At 40.8% G+C, this 19,884-nt stretch overlaps 1 protein-coding gene across 1 annotated transcript in view; it reads right to left on the bottom strand.

The window, feature by feature from the left end:
- Positions 1–17,032, bottom strand: part of FRK (fyn related Src family tyrosine kinase) — a 131,358-nt gene extending 114,326 nt beyond the window's left edge. Inside the window, exon 1 of the mRNA XM_075553980.1 lies at positions 16,189–17,032. Coding sequence (XP_075410095.1) covers positions 16,189–16,562 — 374 coding nt within the window. The 5' untranslated portion in view covers positions 16,563–17,032. The remainder of the gene's footprint in view (positions 1–16,188) is intronic.
- Between the last annotated feature and the right edge of the window lie 2,852 nt (positions 17,033–19,884).

Here is a 19,884-nt window from a genome sequence, read left to right as displayed (position 1 = left end):
GGGCAATTCGACTCTATCCTACATGGTCACTATGAGTCAGAATCAACTAAACAGCAGCAAGTGAGGAGTCCACGGTGTAGACACCAAGGAGTCTTATCCTACAAAGCATTTATCTTTGGGAACTTTAGGGTCTCAAGAAGCATTATGGATAAAGACAACCAAATTTCAGAAGCCATCTGTTTTAATATCTCTTTTATTTATGTTAGGGGCATATTATGCAGAAAAACATCAATACAAATAATTTTGTACAGTTGGTAGAGTCAGAAGCTACCTACATTAAATCACAATCTGTGACCCCAGAAGCTAGTGTCTTTTCTGTCCTTTCTCATGGCGTGTTGTTATTAGGTATCATCTAGCCAGTCCTGGCTCATAGCTACTCTGTGCAGCAGAAGGAAACACTGCCTCGTTCTGTGTCTTTCTCACAATTGTTCTTATGTTGGAGCCCATCGTTGCCACTACTGTATCAATCCATCTTGTTAAAAGCCTGCCTCTCAAGCATGATGTCCTTCGGCAGTGGCTGATCTTTCCTGATAACATGTTCAAAATACATGAGAGGAAGTTTTACCATCCTTGCCTCTAAATAGCATTCTGTTTGTACTTCTTCTAAGATGGATTTACTTAATTTTTTGACAGTTCATGGTATGGTCAAGATTTTTTACCAGGACCACATGTTAAATGCATTGATTCTTCTTTGGTCTTCTGTATTAGTCCAGCTTTCAAATGCATTTGAGATGACTGAAAATACCAAGACTCTGGTCAGGCACACCTTAATCCTTAAAGTAACATCCTTGCATCTCAACACTCTAAAGACGTCTTGGTGCAGCCGATTTACCCAGTGCAATGCATCCTGGATCTTTTGACTGCTGCTTCAATGGACATTGATTGTGGATCCATGCAAGACAAAATTCTTGACAACTTCCACCTTTTCTCCATTTATCATGGTGTTACCCATTGGTTCATTCTGAATATTTGGGTTTTCTTTACATTGAGTTGTAATCCATACAGAAGGCTGCAAACCTTGCTCTTCATCACCAAGTGCTTGAAGTCCTCCTTGATCTCAACAAGTTAGGTTGTGTCATTTGCATACTTCTGGAAGTTAATAAGTTTTCCTCCAATTCTGATTCTTCTTCATATAATCCAGCTTCTCTGATTATGTGCTCGGCATACAGATTTAATATGTATGGTGACAGCATAAAACCCTAAAGCACACCATTGCTGATTTTAAACTATGCAGGCTTCCCTTGATCTGCTCACACAGCTGCCTCTTAATCCATATACAAGAGTCTCCAGAGAACAATGAACTGTTCTAGAATGCCCATTCTTCTCAAGGCTCTCCATAGTGTGTTATGATCCACACAGTCTCCACGAGTTCCCAGAGCTATGTTTGTGGGCTCAGTGCTGCTTGACCTTCTTCAGGTTCTTGCTCAAATGTTACCTCAAATGGTAAGATGTCTACCAGCTCGTTCTGGTACAGTGACGCCGTGCAGTCTTCCATCTTCTTTTGATGTTTCCCTAATCAGTCGATAGTTTGCCCATAGAATCTTTTAATATTGCAAAGTTTTTGTTTCGTTCTTTCAGATTAAGATATGCTGAGCATATTCTTCCTTTTTGCTGTTCCGGCTAGGTCTTTAAACATTTCATAATATTTTCCTTTGTCTTCTCAAGTTGTTCTTTGAAATTTTCTGTTCAGGTCTTTGACTTCATCATCTCTTCCATTTGCCTTCGATACTTTACAATTTCAAAACATTCAGCGTCTCTTCTTTCCTCCACTTTGGTCTTTTATTTCTTTCTTGTCTTTTAATGAGCTTTCGCTTTCTTCGTGTATCGTGTTCTTGATGTCCTCACGCAGCTCATTGGGTTTTCTGTCATTAGTGTTCAAATCATCAAATTCGTTCTCGAGATGTTCTTGAAATTGAGGTGCAATATACTCAAGGTCGTTTTTCCATTCTAGTGGCCTTGGTTTTCTTCTTCAGCATTATCCTGAACTTTTCCATGAGCAATTGTTGTTTTGTCCCATAGTCGGTCCCTGGCCTCATTTTAGCTTTTGATATTGAGCTTCTCCATCATCTCCTCAGAGATGTAATCAATTTAATTTTTATGTGTTCCATTTCCAAAAGTCCACCTGTCTAAGTTACCTTTTGTGTTGTTGAAAAGGGTATATATTATAAATAAGTTGTCGATCTTACAAAATTCTATCATGCTATCTCTATTCTTTGCTATCACCAAGTCCACACTTTCCAACAAAGTTCCTTTCTCTTTGTTTCCAACTTTTGCATTCCAATCACTACCAATAATTATCGATGTATCTTGAGCAAATGTTCAGTCGATTTTCCAACTGAAGACATTGGTAGAATTCTGCAATATTTTTATCACTAGTTGGTAGTTGATACATAAATTTGAATAATAGTTGCAATGACTAGATTTCCTTTTATGCAGATAGAAAATATTCCATCACAGACAGCATTGTACTTTGAGCTAGATTTTGACATTTCCTTTTTGATTATGAATGTAACACCCTTCCTCTTGAAGCTGTCACTCCAGGGATAGTAAGTCATATGATTGTCTGATACAAGAGAGCCAATACCAGTTCATTTCAGCTCACTAACACCTAGAGTAGTGGTCTTTAAACCTTCCATTTCACATTTTACAAGTTCCAATTTTCTAGTGTCAACTTTGTACATTCTAAATTCCAGCTGTTTCTTCTCATTTCACATCTTTCTTCATCAGCAAATGACGGCCACAAAGGCTTTACCCCCACAGGCTCTGCTCCATCCACATCACTTGGTCAGCACTGCTTTGAGAAGGCAGCTTTTCCGCAGTCGGGTTTCGAGTGCATTCTGACCTGAGGCCTCATCTTCTGGCACTATGTCTGACAATGTTCTGCTTCTACTCATGAGGTTTACAGGGTCTGAAAATGCTTCAATGCTCTCAATAAAGTTTTCATTGGCAAATTCCTCAAAAGTGGACAGCCTATTCTTTCTTCGTCGTCTCTTCTTAGTCTGGAAGCACTGTTGGAACCTGTTCTTTTGGGGTAGCCCTGCTAGTATTTGAAATACTGGAGACATAGTTTCTAGCATCACAGCGACACACAAGCCACCACAGTGCGATGACCTGATCAACAACTGGTGATTGAATCAGGGGGTAAATATCCTTTCTTTAAATTCCCTATAGCAGTTTAGAATCTACATACACCCAAATGAGGAAATTAAATCACAGATCTGTTTTTCATATGCTTATTTCATTTTATAATTTACTAATCTATATGTTCAAAGTCCTTGGGTGGTGCAAACAGACAATATGCTAGGTTGCTATAAAAGGTTGTCATTTCGAGTTCATGCAGCTATCTTGGAAGAAAGGCCTGACAATCTACTTCTGAAAAACTAGCCGTTGAAACCCTATGGAGCACAGCCCTCCTATGACATACATAGGGTTACCCTAGTTAAAATCATGAACTCATGAAGTCAGCAGTAACTAATTGGTAAGTTAGATAACATATATGCCCAAACGATATACAATTTGGCTTTCTTCATACACAAACTTGATAGAAATATAATCATATAATGTCGCTCCTTAGAACTTATTTTTTACTCAACATGATTTTGTTTTCAAGATTCATTCATGTTTCCATGCTTTTCCATTCACCATTTTTGCCATTGTATATTTCATTAAACAAAGAAACTATAATTTATCTAGCCTTATCCCTTTGAGGAACATTTAGATTGGCTCAAACTTACAGTATTACAAATTGAGTTGCTATAAATATTTTCTTGGAAAGAAGTGTTTTTGAGGGATGTGGTAGAGGAGGAACTTGTAGGCCTATTATTTTTTAGGTCTATATGGTTTATATGACTATTCATTACTAATCATGCTTTAAAACTAACAAGAAAGTTATACATTCCTCTGCATGTATCAAATATATTTTTAAATATAAAAAATCAAACCCAGTAAAAGGGCAAACTAAAATATTTTATAAATCAAAGTTTTGGGGAAATGGACAAATATGCTTTCACAGATCTCTAGAGTTCCGTTAATCATTTACTGAAGCAATTGTATGACTCGTCATTTTCTTGAACTATTCCCTCCCTAAATTAGACTTTTGATAAAGGTAGCACAAGAGTTCAAAGTGATTCAGCATTTGCTCCTGTTTTGATATAAACTAGGCACAACCCAGATACAAGTTCAGTCACTTTGGAATTGTTTTTAACGAAAACATCACTATAGTCGCTGCATTACAGTGACCTGAGGCAAAACAGAGGAACACCTTACCACACACAATCAAGTATTTTTAACCAGGTGAGGTAGTTGTTAACCTAATTTTTTTGACATGCTAATCCTGATACTTCTCTCATCTACAGTCCAACAGTTCCTCTTTCCTTCAAAGATAAGCTTCTTTTATATATGTTTATGGAATTGCTTTCAAAGGCCTATGGTTGAGCCCACTCTTCACTCAATATGACTCCATACCCTAAATGTATAGCATCTAAGAAAAAACTCTAATGGATTTTTCTAGTTCTCTGGGGGGAGGCCAGACCTTGTTTGCAGGTCTGGTGTAGGAATGGACGGTGATTTGTTCTGTTGGCCATAAGGTCGGCATGTGTACGAACCCACTTGTTGGCACATACCAACAACAGCAAGACCTAGCACACAAAAGACGAACACTCAATCCACTCTCACTCCACCACAACTCTCAAAGGACAAATATCCCATCCCCCACACAGAACGCTGAATCCTTATCAACTCTGACACCTTAAATAAATAAATAAAACTCACATCATCTGTCATTGAGTCTGACTCATTGTGAACTGTCAGTCAGCGTAGAACTGCCCCTTCGGGATTCTCAGGCTATATGTCTTTCCAGGCTCAGAAACGCTCATCTTTCTGCCTTGGAGAGGCTGCTGGTTTGACCTGCTTGTGTTATGGCTAGCAACCCAACACATAAGCCATGCCACTATGCCACCAGGGTGCCTTAGAGATGGAGAACCCTTTCCCAAGTGCCAAGAATCCCGATGTTCTTTCGGGTGCTGGCAATTCTACTAAGAGAGGCAGGCAGCTGGCTGTCACTACCTCTTTGCTTTCCCTGGGAAGCTCTAGCGGCATCGCAAGCAGCAGCTCAGCAGTTGCACCCCACCAGCCGCTGCATGGGAGAAAGGTGAAGCTTTCTTCTCCCATAAAGATTTACAGTCTGAAACCCACAGGGCAGCTCTGCTGTAGGCTGTCTTGTAGGGTCATTCTGAGTTGAACTTGACTCAATAGCTGGGGGGTTGGACTTTGAGGTTTTTGCTTTCCCTCATCGCTGCCTCTCAGGAGGGGCCCAGTTTCCCATGGGGGCCCAGCCCTACCACATAGCACTTGTGTTCATGGGGGGACACATCCTGAACGTCTCCCCTCACAGGGGCCCAGGCAGAGCACGTAGCTTCAGCTCATAACTCCTCTTCACTGCATGCCATCAACTCCACTTATGTCACAACATTGCTTTATAATGTCACTAGTAATCTCTGGCAAATATGATGGTCTTCATCTAGTCTTCATTACCTTCCCCCTGTGGTTTTGGAATTCCTGGTGGTGCAGATAATTCATGTGTCTTACTACAAAGCAAAAAATTGATATTCTAGTCCAGTCAGGTGCATTTTGAAACAAAGGCCTGGCAATCTACTTCCCAAAATATAGCCACTGAAAACTCCAATTACTCTATTGTGTGTGTGTTGTGGGGGGAGGTTGATTCACTACTTGAATGACTTCCCACTGAGATGATTTCCTCCAACCATCGGAAAGGCCAAGGTGATTTTCAAGACGGTGTCCTGAATCTTACTTTACAGAAGTGCAACAGGTACCTCTCCGCCTAAAATGACTCTCTGGAGGTGCTATAAGAAGACGCACGGGGCTGTCATTTGAGGGGTGGAGTCTCTTCTGTGAAAGAACCTGGTGCTGCAGTTTAAGCACTCAGCTGCTAACTAAAATGGAAGTGGCTCAAACCTAGCAACTGCTCCGAAGGAGAAAGACATGGCAGTCTGTATAAACATTATAGCCTCAGAAATGCCATGGGGAATTCTCTTCTGTCCTATTGAGCTTCTATGAGTTGAAATCGACTCTGTGGCATCAGAAATGGCAAAGAGACAAATATGAAATTATGATTTTATAATAGTAACTGTAAATGTATCAATAATACTAGCCCTTTAGAGAAGTCCTACGGGGTTTCGTTGAATCATCTGACTGACACTGCAGTACAGTTTGCCGTATTTGTATCAATGTGAACGTTTACTTCAATATAAAGTTCTAAATGCCTCCCAAATTTGATTCCTAGTCTAAAATTTAAAAATTACAAGGAATCACATTTCTTAAATTGCATTTTCATTTCTTTAAAGGCATTGAAATTATGAAAACAGACCTCTACTTTAGAAATTTAGTCTGAATTAGAAAAGGCATTATATAAATTATGAGTAAAAACAGAAGCTATAAATAAGAACATCATTAAAGCATGTGACAGATTAATTTTATTTTCAAAGGAAAACAACTATTTAAAGTTTTGAAGGAAAATGACAGATTGGCAAAATGAACTCATACAAGGAACAGTCTCTGCTAGCGTCTGAATTTAGCCAAATAAGCAATAGACTGGGAAATACAAATCACGTGTTCTATGTACGCATCCATGCATCTTACCAAAATTCTTCTGTTCCATTAATCTTCAAAAGAGCAGCCAAATCCACTAGGACTAAAGTTGCAGGCGTCAGGAAAATCACCATAGGGAGGCCTGAAACGCCATTAAAGATGCTGTTAATCTGCATAACTGCCCTCCCGAGAGAAACAGGCCCAAATCCATCCAGTGCAAGTGCGGAGAACTTCCACTAACTAATGGGAGTCAGAGAATGCTGCAGAGCAATTAGCAGCTCATTAGTAAGAACACTAGTTACAAAAAAGATGTAATTATTTTGTTTGTTTATGTTTTAGAATATAACAGGATAAATTTATTTTAGCAGGCAGATTCAAATTTTCAGCAAGTACAAACTACAAATATTTCATATACTCAAATTATTTGGAATTTTGTATGTTGAGCATAAAAACAGAAATTAGAAGTCTGGCCCTACAGCATTGATTTTATAAACTAAGCTATGGTTTGCTGTCTATTTAAAAGCTCAGGCCAGTAATTAGTTTGCCTTGAATAGAACCACTGTAAAGTTGAATGTGTATGTATATATATATGATTTTTAGATAAAATTCTGGTGGGATTTGAAATCTATTTCATGTTTGCTATTCATTTTACAATACACCGAATATTTGAATCAATTTGTAATCCCTAAATATTTTCTCCAATTAATTCCTGGGACCCTGGCAATGGAGGTAAGGAGTTCTGGTGGCACTGCAGATTAGGCATTGGCTGCTCACTACAAGGTCAGTGGTTTAACACACCAGCTGAATGCAGGGAGAAAACTATGGCTGTCTGCTCTGGCAAAGATTTACAGACTTGCAAACACTATATGGGATTGCAATGAGTCGGAATCAATTCGATGGAAATAGGTTTGGTTTGGTCTTGTTGACAATGTTGTTTATGATTGTAATTCTAACCAAAAATTAAGCATGCTCAATTCATTGAGGGAAGCAAAAAATGTTCCGAATGATGAAATCCCTTAGATTCTCCTGATAGGTCAAAATCAACTCAGAGAAAATAAATAGCTCTTGTGACCTGCCCTTAAAAAGGCCTGAAATCTGTACATGAGTAATCATTCATTGAATTATTCATTTATGCACTGGTATTTATAGCATAATGTAAGCATATCTATAATTTCTACCTATAGTTCCAAAAGAAAGAAAAACAAAAGAAAAGACAACAACTACAACAAGTTCACACACCTCCTCCAACAACTAGAACAAGAGCAACAATCGAAACACAGTGTAAACAATCTAAAAGACAAGAAGTTGGATTTTGATAGGATTTAAAGAATCCTCCCCCCAACTACCATGATCCGAATTTTATCTTGCAGGACTGGATAGGAGAGAGGTTGTACACTGGTGCATATGGGAGCTGGAGGCACAGGGAATCCAGGGTGGACGATACCTTCAGGACCAGGGATGTGAGGGGCGAGGCTGGGAGAGTGGAGGGTGAGTGGGTTGGAAAGGGGGAACTGATACTAGGATCCACATGTGACCTCCTCCCTGGGAGATGGACGGCAGAGAAGGGGGGAAGGGAGACTCCGGATAGGGCAAGATATGACAAAATAACAATCTGTGGATTATCAAGGGCTCATGAGGGAGGGGGGATCAGGGAGGGTGGGGGAAAAAAAAGAGGACCTGATGCAGAGGGCTTAAGTGGAGAGCAAATGCTTTGAGAGTGATTAGGGCAAAGAATGTACGGATGTGCTTTATACAATTGATGTATGTATATGCGTGGATTGTGATAAGAGTTGTAAGAGTCCCTAATAAAATGTTTTTTTAAAAATTGACAAACTTAACAAAGGAAAATAAAGAGAAGGTGCAAATACCTAGAAAAGAGCAATATCACAACAGATCTGCGTGAAATAAAGAGTAAAAACATGCAACTACAAAATACTGTACTCTAAACAAGTTCCATAATATAGAAGAAATGGACAAATACCTAAAAATATACCATCTACCAGAATAATGGAGCTGGATGTAGAAAACCACCACAGACCCATAACAAAAGGTGAAACAGAGGTCATCAAGAAACTCCCAGCACCAGGGTAAGTCCGGCACCAGGTGGCTTCACAGAGGAATTCCACCAACTGTTCAGTTAAGGGCTGTCACCAAGCTATTCCAGAATCTAGAAAGAGATAGCAAACTCCCAAACTCCTTTTCTGAAGTGAGCGCAGCCCTCATAACAAAACCAGACAAAGACATCACAACGACGGGAACGACAGGCCAAACATCTACAACAAAGTCCTGGTTAATAGAATTCAGCAACATATACAAATACATTCACTAAGATCAAATGCAGTTCATACCAGGATGGTTCAACATTTAAAAAATAACCAATGTAATCTACCACATAAACAACATACAGAATTAGAATATGATCATATCAATAGAAGCAGAAAGGGCATTTGACAATATCCAATACAGATCCTGATAAAGACACTTAATAAAAATAAGAATAGAAAGGAAGTTACTCAACATAATAAAGCCTATATATGAAAAACCAATCGCTACCATCACACTCAAGGGGAAAAACTGAAAACATTTCCCCTGAGAAGAGGAATCAGACAAGCATGCCCCCAATCACCACTATTATTCAACATTGTACTGGAAGGCTTAGCCAGAACCATTGCACAGCAAACATGAATGCAATTAGGCAAAGAAGTGAAACTGTCACCATTTGCAGATGATTCCATTTTATTTGTAGAAAATCCCAAAGACTACAAAAAGATTGTTAGTAACATTTGAAGGATTTGGTAAAATTGCAGGAAAAAAGAGTAGAAATCAATTGGATTCCTACATATCAATGAAGAGAGTTCTGAAAAAGACAAGAAAACAATACCATTTACAAGAGCCACATAAAGATGAACTCCTTAGGAATAGACTTAACCAAAGACACAGAAGAAATCTACAGAACACTATTACAAGAAACCAGAAGAGACCTACATAAATGGAAAAATATCACACATTCATGGATAAGAAGACTTAAAAAGTGAAAATGTCAATACTTCCCTCCCCAAAATCTATAAATACAATGCTATCCTTATCCAAATCCAAACTTCATTCTTTAAAAAAGTAGAAAGCTAACTGCCAACATCACAGGATCAAGGAAGAGACCTAAGATAAACAATGAACTTTTCAGAAGAACAACAAAGTAGGAAGCCTTGTACTATCCATCCTCAAAATGTATTAAACAGCCACAGTAGTCAAAAGAACCTGATACTGGTACAATGATAGACACATAGGACAATGGAACAAAATTTTAAAACCTAGAAATAATTGTATCCACCTACAAACAATGGTTGTTTCACAAAGGCCAAAAATAAATAAATACGTAAACACATTGGAAAAGGACACCCTCTTCAACTAATGGTGCTGGAAACACTGGAAACTCCATTTTCCGATGGTGCTGGAAACTCGACCTTCCGAAGATTGAGGCAGGACTTGCTCCTGGCACCAAAATGAACTCAAGGTGGATTTGAGACCTAAATGTAAGCCCCAGAATTTTAAGGATCGTCAATGAGAACACTGGGACCAACTTAAGAGCTCGATTGCAATCCACAGGCATATGTCCAAATACAATGAAGGAAGCACATATAAGAGAAGACAAAATAGATGACTGAGACATACTCAAAAGCAGACACATACTCACCCAATCAAAACAATGATGAGATAACACGTAAATCCATAACAATAGTCCCATTAAAAGATGCTGGGTAGGTGTGGAGAGATTGGAACTCTTATAAACTTCTAATGAACTTATAAACATATACAATAATTGTGGAAAGCAATATGGCACTACTTCAAACAACTGAGAATAGAAATACTGTAAGACCTAGCAATACCTCTGATGTGTATATAGCCCCAAAGAAGTAAAAGATAGAACACAAGAAAATGTATGCTCTCCCATGTTCACTGCAACACAGTTCACAATAATAAAACCGGGAACAATCCAAATGCCCATCATTACAAGAAAGGATAAAGGCACATCTGATCAGAGGACACAGGAGCAAACGAAGGGGGATGGTGAGAGAATGGAACACATCCTGGCCCAGCAAGCCCCGAGGATGATATTCCTGCTCAGATCAACCAATGCAAAGAGAGGACCTTAGGACTGGCCCCACCATGAGACACAGACACAAGGTTCCTTCACTGACCCACAGCACTACCTATAGGAGACAACACTGGAGACTAATGTAAGAATTGTGATTGATCTGACCCCAACACACCAGGGTGAGACACTAAGTGTGCGCGACAAAGCAGCAAGGGGAGCAAAGCAATGAAGTCCCTGGGGAATACCAAAAATAGACTTAGGGGCCAGAGCACGGCACCCCATCAGACTCAACCAGAAAACACTCCTAAAGGTCAACAAACAGAACTGGAACTATTTATAGGATTTTACTGATCAGTTTTTGCTGTTGTTTGGGGTTTTGGTTTTCTTTTGTAATCTTGTTTTGCATTGCCTTATTTTTGTGCTCATTATTGTCTCCCCATGTCTACCTATATAAGATAGGTGAGATACACAATCTGGAGGAGAAAACAACCAGACCAACAGTTCCAGGGGGACACGGGACAGGGGAGGTGGGGAAAGGAAGTGGATGTTAACAAACTCAGGGACAAAGGAACAACAAGTGACTGCAAATTGATTTAGAGGCCATGGGACTTTGATTAGAATCTCTTGTTTTCAGTGTGTCCAGTGAATTTCGCCTGGTTACTATATTTGGTATATTCATGCTCTCTTTGCTTTTTGATGACCTATCTTCCTCTAGAAGTAATGGTTCTGCCTTTGTGAATGAGTGTTACTGAAAGTTTTGTCCTATCTTTAACCCTCAATGTTTGTGTAAATAACGCACAATCACTTGAGTATTTTATCTGTACAAGTCAACAATCCATGTATTTTGATCTAAAAAGTGATCCTATATACATACACTTTCCTTTTCTAAACAGCATTTGGAATTCTATAACACTTGCTAAATAGTTTTACTATCAATAGAATTGCTATATGCCCCATGGGGATGATTTATGAGGTTCCCAAATAAAAGTCTAATAATGATTCCAAAGTGAACCAGGCACATATATATACACTATAGATACATGACTGCATTTTGAGCTCATACTTCATTGAAGCCCTAATTGACTAACAATTAGTCCCTATGACATGGCCCTACTCAGTTCCTGCCTTCATGAAGAGATCACTGACGATACGGGTGCCAGAGCAAAGTATCGTAAAGGCTTCGGACACTTTCTAGCTATCAGAAAGAATAGCATCTGGGGTCTTAAACACTTGTCTTGTATTTTTTGGTTTTGTTTTTCTTATTTCTCTCTATTTCTGTATGTTTACTGTATATGAAGTCCAGGTTAGGTAAATCTATAGAGATAGTAACAGAGTTAGTAGTTTCTTAGGGTTATGGTAGGGAAGGTGGGACTCTGGAGTTAATAATAATGAGTAAATGGAAATGTGTTAAAATTGATTGTAGTAATGATTGCACAACTCTTTTTAATATGTTTAAAGTATTGAACTGTATGATATGTGAAACATACGTCAATTAAGCTGTTATTTTTTAAGACAGCTATAACCTTCAATTATTTTGTTTTATCACTAGAATAACTGTTAAGTCCAGAGTATTTTATTGTTTTCTTATTATTGCAAGTGCAAATAAAAAAATAAACATGCGAATACTAATATATGTTGCGTTATGCTGATCCAATTAGGGATTAAGTGATTCCATTTTCATTAGCTATTTTCATATAAGTGAATAGAAACTGTAGTCCTTATTTATTACTATTTACGGAGCTCAATGTAGAATAAATTGCATTAAATTTCACAGAATTCCTAAGAGAAGATGAAGTATGTGTTTGAAAAACCTCACTAAAAAAACACACAGCAATCTCTTGATGTATTTTTAAAAGTATAAGGGAATGTTGTGGGTCACTTGGACATCTTCAGGCTTACCTACAATAACTTCTATTTGAAATGGAGTGGAATTCTAGAGGCTACAACCACTTGCCCTCAAGGTAGTGGAAGTTTTTAGTCATAGAGTGGCAAACCCCCAAAGAGAGCTGAGTACACAGCTGAAAGCCTCAATGTGTACTTAAAAGGAAACAGCTAGTCCATGCTGATTGGAGGTGCAGCCGTAATGTTTGGGGACCATGTCTCCCCACACCAGTGGACATGAAGATCTTAAGGGTAGCTCACTATAGTATTTGAGACTAGTCTTAACACCACTTATCTGTCAGTTTATCCTAATTTAATGTCTTACACATTATTTAGCTATGCCACCGATATGTCAAAGACCTGCAGGGTCACCCATGGAAGACAGATTTTAGCACAGCCTCCAGATTGGCCAGAATGGGAAGAAAAACCTAGAAATTCACTTCTGAAGAAAATGGCCGGTGGAAACCTGCTGGACAGCAATGGGATGTTTTCTGATCCAGTGCTAGAAGCTGAGTCCTTCAGGGTGTGAGACTCGCAGTGTGGTTGGAAAAGGCTGCCTCCTCCGTAATGACGTACATGGAGGAAAGCGGTGGTGGCCACTATTTGCTGATAGGTTCACACTTAAAATGGGAAGAAACAGTTGCAAATACGCTGAGTAAGCTATCAAACAAAGCTGTAATGGAAGAATTCTAACCACCATCTTCTTTAGTAACACAAGAGGGAGATTCTGTCCACTTAATTTGGAATTGTTCCCAGGAGAGACCATCTCCTGGAGAAGGACATCATGCTTTGTTAAGTACAGGGCCAATGAAAAAAAGGAAGATGTTCAATGTGTTGGATTGACACCGGAGCTGAAGTAATAGGCTCAGATTATGAGGATGGTGCAGAATGGACAGTGTTTCGTTCTGGCATGCCTGGAGTCTCCGTGAGTCAGAATGGACTCAAGGATGCCTAACAACAATAACAACAACAGCAATAAAAGGAAGACTTCTGAGAACCAATTCCATGAGCAGCAGTCAGGGTTGTACACAGCGGAGGGCGGTGCACTTCTAGATTATTTCTTTTTAGTCTACTATATATACTCATGTATAAGCCCAGTTTGTCAGCACATTTTTTAAAAAATTGGTTCCATTTTGAAGATTTTTTTAATACTTTTATTGGCGGCTCTTACATCTCTTATCACAATCCATACATTCACCCAGTGTGTCAAGCACATTTGCACATATGCTGTCAGCATTTTCAAAGCATTCTCTTCCCACTTGAGTCCCTGATATCAGCTCCCCATTTCTTCCCCCTCCTTCCCCCACCTGCCCTCCCTCATGAACCCTTGATAAGTTACAGACTTTTTTTCCATACCTTACATTGTCCTCCGTCACCCCTCACCCACTTTCCCGTTATTAATTCCCCTGAGAGGGGGTTCTAGTTTGATCCTTGTGATTGATTCCCCCTTTCTCCCCGCACCCTGCCCTAATCCTCCTGGCATCTCTACTCTCCTTGTTGGCCTTGAGGGTTTTATCTATCATGGATTCCCTGTGTTGCAGGGTCTTATCTGTAGCAGTGTGCACACTCTGGTCTAATCCAATTTGTAAGGTAGAACTGAGGTCATGATAGTTGGTGGAAGGAAGCACCCAAGAGGAAAGTTGTGTGTTTCATTGGTGCTATACTGCACCCTGACTGGCTGATCTCTTCCTTTTGGCCCCTCTGTGAGGGGATGTCCAATTGTCCACAGGTGGGCATTGGGTCTCCACTCCTCCTCTCCCCGCCCCTTCCCAGTCACCTTGGGTATGGTTTTATTCTGGGTCTTAGATGCCTGATACTTGACCCCATCGATACCTCATGATCACACAGGCTGATGTGCTGCTTCCATCTGGACTTTGTTGCTTCTGAGCTAGATGGCTGCTTGTTTGTCTTCAAGCCTTGAAGACTATATCTTTTGATAGTCAGGTAAATCAGCTTTCTTCACATATGTTTATTCACCCACTTTGTCTTCAGCGATCTTGTCAGGAAGGTGAGCATCACAGAATGCCAGATTGTTAGAACAAAGTGTTCTTGTTTAGCATATATTTTAATGCCGTTTTGGTGGTAAAATTAGGTGACTCGGCTGATATTTGGATCAGCTTATACACAAGTATACAGTTACTTGTTTTCTCCAATATTTATGTCTTAAGTCTATCATTTATTAATATAGGTAGAATGTGATATATTAAACCTAACAGCTCATATTCCCAGTTAATCAGGGAAATCTAATGATCTATGCAAACCACAGAGCAGGTCAAGAAAGAGATCTTAGTATGTGGAAATTGAGTCCTAAACAGCTTTTTTAATGGAATATATTTTAAAACTAATAATGTATAATCCAGGACCACTAAATAGGAATATCACAATATTGTAATATTATATGTATGTTACCCTGAATATAAAACATGGATAATGCCATCCCTTAGAGCTAAATAATATAGTAGTGAAAGCATATAAATGCATGTAACCATCTCCTAATTTATCAGATCACCTAGATAAACTAAATACACAAAAATTAGCATTACACAAAAGTGGAAGATAACTACATCAGTTCACAATAAGGTGTATGATTACATCATTACATAACTGCCAAATTACATCCTTATATAATTGCAGAACCACTGAAAATCATAGCTAAGCCAAATGGACACAAACCTTATACTTCAATGGCAGTGCTACCTGAACCTCAGCATTCATCACTACCAGACATACGTTGCACCTGCACAAGATAGTCAGACAGCACAGTTTTTACTGTTGGTGTAAATGTGAAATATCAGATAATGATATAATCACTAACTATAGGCTCAGAACCCCCCCCCCCCCCCCGAGCAGGTCAGCCCTGTCCTATGGGGTCACAATGAGAGAATTAACTTGTCAGCAATGCGTTTGAGAGTCCTGGAAATAAATGTTCTCACTTAAGAACAGATCAATTCACTTCATCAAAATTTTAAATTTCAATCCATTTCTATTTAAGGTATAAATTTATAAGCCATCAATAGGCCCATGGCATTGGAAAGAACCTCACAAATACCATATATTGCAAAAAAAACAACTTGCCTATAAAATAAATAACTGATTGCATGGGAATGTAAGTGAAGAAGCCTCCATGGTTTCTGAACTGAGAATAAAAAAGGATTAGGGTTAGGATTAAGAGTAGAATTGGTGTGCTTCCCTGGAATACTTCAAAAGTTAAAAAAGAGAGAGGGGAAGAGAGCTGGACTTTAGATTTAACACTGTCCTTCTGAAGGTCTAAAATTCACCTTTGATAAAGTGAGGTGTACTCTGGTTTATAGCAAAAGGGGGGAAAGAAGTCGAGTATTCGATTAGACATTTGTTTCTGTTGCTAAAAGTGCACCCAGGAAGTGTGAGTATATAGATAAATTCTTGGAGCAATTAATTACCCTCTAGTTTCACTCACTTGGTATGGAAAGTTCAGTTCCTTTCAAGTGACTAATGCGTTCGTCTAGTACTTCCTCATACTTTGTGGGCAGCTCTTGGGAAACTAAGGAGGTGTGGTTGGGTAAGGCTGAAAACTCCTTATCTAACCCTCTGAAAGTGGGAAAAATAAAGTGTGGCTTTGGGCTACTCACGGCTCTGCCTGTAGGCTCCTGTCCTCGGCGACATAGTTGGAAGGAATATAGCCCTGGACTGGCTGGCCTGAGCCATCGCCTCTTCTCTCCAAGTGTCTCGCAAACCACCAGCCCTCGTGAGACGTGTCCAGGATTTGGAGCTTGTCCCCTGCACGGAAGCTCAGGTCCTCCGCGGTCCGAGCTTGGTAGTCAAACAGAGCCACGAAGTAGTGTCCACGTTCCCCCTGGGGCTCCTGCCTCTGTGCTCTGGGAGAGGCGGCAGGGGAGCGCGCCCCTGGGTTCTTAATGACCACAGGCGGCTTGTCGACCTCCCGGGACAAGCAGGGGAGACAGGACTGCATATGGGCCAGGAACCTCTGGCAGAGGCTGCCCATGGTGCCCGGTGCACCTGGTGGAGACACGCGAAGAGGGGCCTCTGCCTGCCTCCCTCCTTGGTCTGCGGGTCCACCTGCTCACCCTTCGGGTGGCCTGGCAATCAGCACCAACTGGGCATGGTGCCCAGAGGGTGCAGACACCTTGCTCCCAAACAGCCCGGCAGGTCTGGCTACAGCTCCCTTCTTTCTTCCTGCTGCCCCGGGACCGACCCCAGGGAAAAGGTCTTCTCCCGGCCGCTTAAAGATGTCCCGACAAAAGTAAAATTAAGAGAGCTTTAGCTTGACAAATGTCTGAGGACAGAGAAGTACCATCTTGCCTTTTGTCCCACGGAGAAGTTCACAAGAGACGGACGGACTAAGTCCAGGTACGCGCTCCACGCCTTCGCGCTCCAGGACGCTCCTGTAATTTGACCAGCGCCCACCCCACTCCGCTTCCCGTTTTGCTAATAAATAACCAACCAGGTCTCTAACATCCCCAGCTCTCAGAGACGCCTGTAATCCCTTCTTCTTACTTCCTGGGAGGGTTCTGTCTCCCAGCTAATAGGAGTCCGGACCACTTGACCCCTCCCGTCTGTCGTCTCCCACCCCCTAGAGCGGCGCCCTCCCCAGGGAGCCAACCCCTCTGAGCCCGGAGAAACAGGCTCGCCCAGTTCCCTTTTTATCTTGCTGTGTTCCCAAGTAAAATTCCAACGCAGTGATTTTTTTCTGTCTTCAAAGATGAGCATGATTGTTTTGCCGCCACTAAGGGAAATGATGAAATCAGAACCAACTGGTGGTGAGTTTGGGAGTTCGGAGCAAACCCGGGCAGGATGAAGTGGCTAGACTAAGGTCCGCCATCTGAGACAGCAGCTGCTCTATGGGAGACAGAGGGGACCGTCTCCTCCTGTGCAGTCCCGCATTCTTGGAAACTCAGAGACCTTTATATTTTGTCCTGTAGGGTCGCTATGTATCCCAATGGACGGGTGGCAGGTGGTTTCGTTTTGAGGGGAAACAAGACAAACTGAAATGAGTCGGCTTTGTTGTTTGTCAAAAGGTAATTGAAGAATTGCTGAGTCCCCAGGGTCACTCCGAATCAGAACCGACTCAATGGCACGGAGTTTGGGTTTTAGTTTATAAATTATTTCAGTATGCTTCAAGTATATTCAGTCTGGAAAAGTAAGAAAACAGCTGACAGAAACTCTGAGAACCTGAGCCACGGAGTTTGTTTATTCCCCACGGCAACATCTCTCAAGTACTATTTCTGAGTCCCTTTTCTCTCTCTCTCTCTCTCTCTCTCTCTCACACACACACACACACACACACACACGCGCGCGCGCGCGCGCGCGAGGGAAGCGTAGAAGACCAGCTGTGTGTGTGTGTGTGTGTGTGTGTGTGTGTGTGTGTGTGTGTGTGTGTGTGTGTGTGTACTGTGGTGGAGGCTTTGGGTTAAATTTTGACTGGCAGGTTTGGGCTAGCCCTCACTGACTTCTCCTGCCAGAGCTCGGTGACTAATGAAGAGGTTCTCAGGGCAACCTATTCCTCCCAGATGGTGGGCTCTCCTCTACTTCTAATTCAGGGAAGTTGTTTCACAACTGTGACCGGAGCACGTGAGCACACAGGCAACCACTGTGGACAGATCACTGCCGTGCGCACAGAGACTGCAACTGCTGACGGCTCGTTCTCTAGACGGCATTTAATTCGTTGTTTCCCCGTGAACATCATCTTTCAAAGTGGAAGTCAATCCAGGTGTCTTTTTTAAAGCAGCCAGAAAGCAAGCTAAAAACTCCTGGGTTTGTTTTTTTGTCAAGTTACCAAGCATTTTAGTTGTGAAAATAATTGAACTCAAAAGACAGGTTAGAAAAGGAGAGAAGAAATTTTAATAAAAAAGAAAACAACTTATAGCAGGTGGACTTAGTTCCACCTGCTATTTTTTTTATGTCATTGCTGTGGAATCCGTTTCAACTCCTGGAACCCCTGTGTTACAGAACAGAACTGTGCAGTGGGATTTTCTTAGCAGGATCCTATGGAAGCACACCTCCAGGTACGACTGGATGGGTTTGAACTTCCAAGATTTAAATTAATGTTGTTGTTTCATTTGTGATTCATTGTGGCCCTATGCACAACTGAAATAACCGCTGCCGGTCCCCGCACCCTACTCATAATTGTCGTTTTGTTTCAGCTCGTTCTGGCAGTCATTGTGTCAATCCATCTTCTGAACGAAATTTCTCTTTCTCTCTCTCTAACCTCACCAAGCCTCATGTCCTTTCCCAGGGGCGGGTCCCTCCTGATAACACATCCAACGTAAGGGAGATTAGGTCTAGCCACCCATTTGCATCACCCAGGGGACCTTCCATGTGCTATGAGCTTGCACAAAATTCAGGCACTTGCAATAGACAGAACAACATCTGACTAGAACAAAGTTACACATCACATTTCTAGGTTCCGTCATTTACCTTCAGAGTCAGAGAAGTGGAGATTTGGCAGGAACAGAAAAGTCAAAAGGTGAGACACTTTTAAACTTAAGCCGTGAGGCCTAAATTAGAATGTGTATTTAATCCCATATTGTAGACACAAGAGAAAATGATAATTATTCCATAAAATATAATATTAATTTTTAAAGTGTAAGATCCCATTCATGTCTCCAAGCTGGTGGAGAGGTGATACAGTCTTGCCTGAGTGAGCTACTTGATCTAGAAATAAACTGTGCTATGGATGCAACCAGATGAAAGTAATCAAAACCAATTTGCAAGTGAGGTTTAAGACATCAGAAATGTAAAGGTTCCAAACTAAAAGATGCCTTCACCAAGGTTATGACAAGGCCTTGTGGAACAAGGCAGACATGCATAGCATCATCCGTGAACAAGTGAAGGAAATTGAAAAAGCGGCCAACCATCCAAAGATGTCAGGGAAGTAATGGCCTGAAAACTCAGAGCCACGGGGTCAGGAAGGAGCTTCCTTATGATGGTAAAGAATCCGCAAGTCCACCAAGCTGAAGCCCTGTGGTCATCTATATGTGCCCTCCCTGGTCCCATTGAGCTAAGCAGTCACTAAGCTCTGCTCACTCTTCCTTTTTGCTTATTCTACACACTATTTTTTAACCCCTGAATGACAGCTGAGTACAAGGAATAAATTAGAAAGATATTCTACCTAAATTATTCGAGAGTCCTAATAGCTGGACTCCCTGCCCTCAGCTTCTCCTTATTTGTAATTCCTCTTCCGTACCATTCCTAGAGTAGTTTTTATCATAGTTCCAATAATTGAGGTTTATTTAGTATTAGTTTGTGTGGTGAAATCAACCTGTATGCTGAACAAATTATCCAAGAAGCCGGACTATGCAGATTAA

This window comes from Tenrec ecaudatus, chromosome 7 (assembly GCF_050624435.1).
Source record: "Tenrec ecaudatus isolate mTenEca1 chromosome 7, mTenEca1.hap1, whole genome shotgun sequence".
NCBI classification, from domain to species: domain Eukaryota; kingdom Metazoa; phylum Chordata; class Mammalia; order Afrosoricida; family Tenrecidae; genus Tenrec; species Tenrec ecaudatus.
This window is presented reverse-complemented; position numbering and strand designations above follow the sequence as displayed.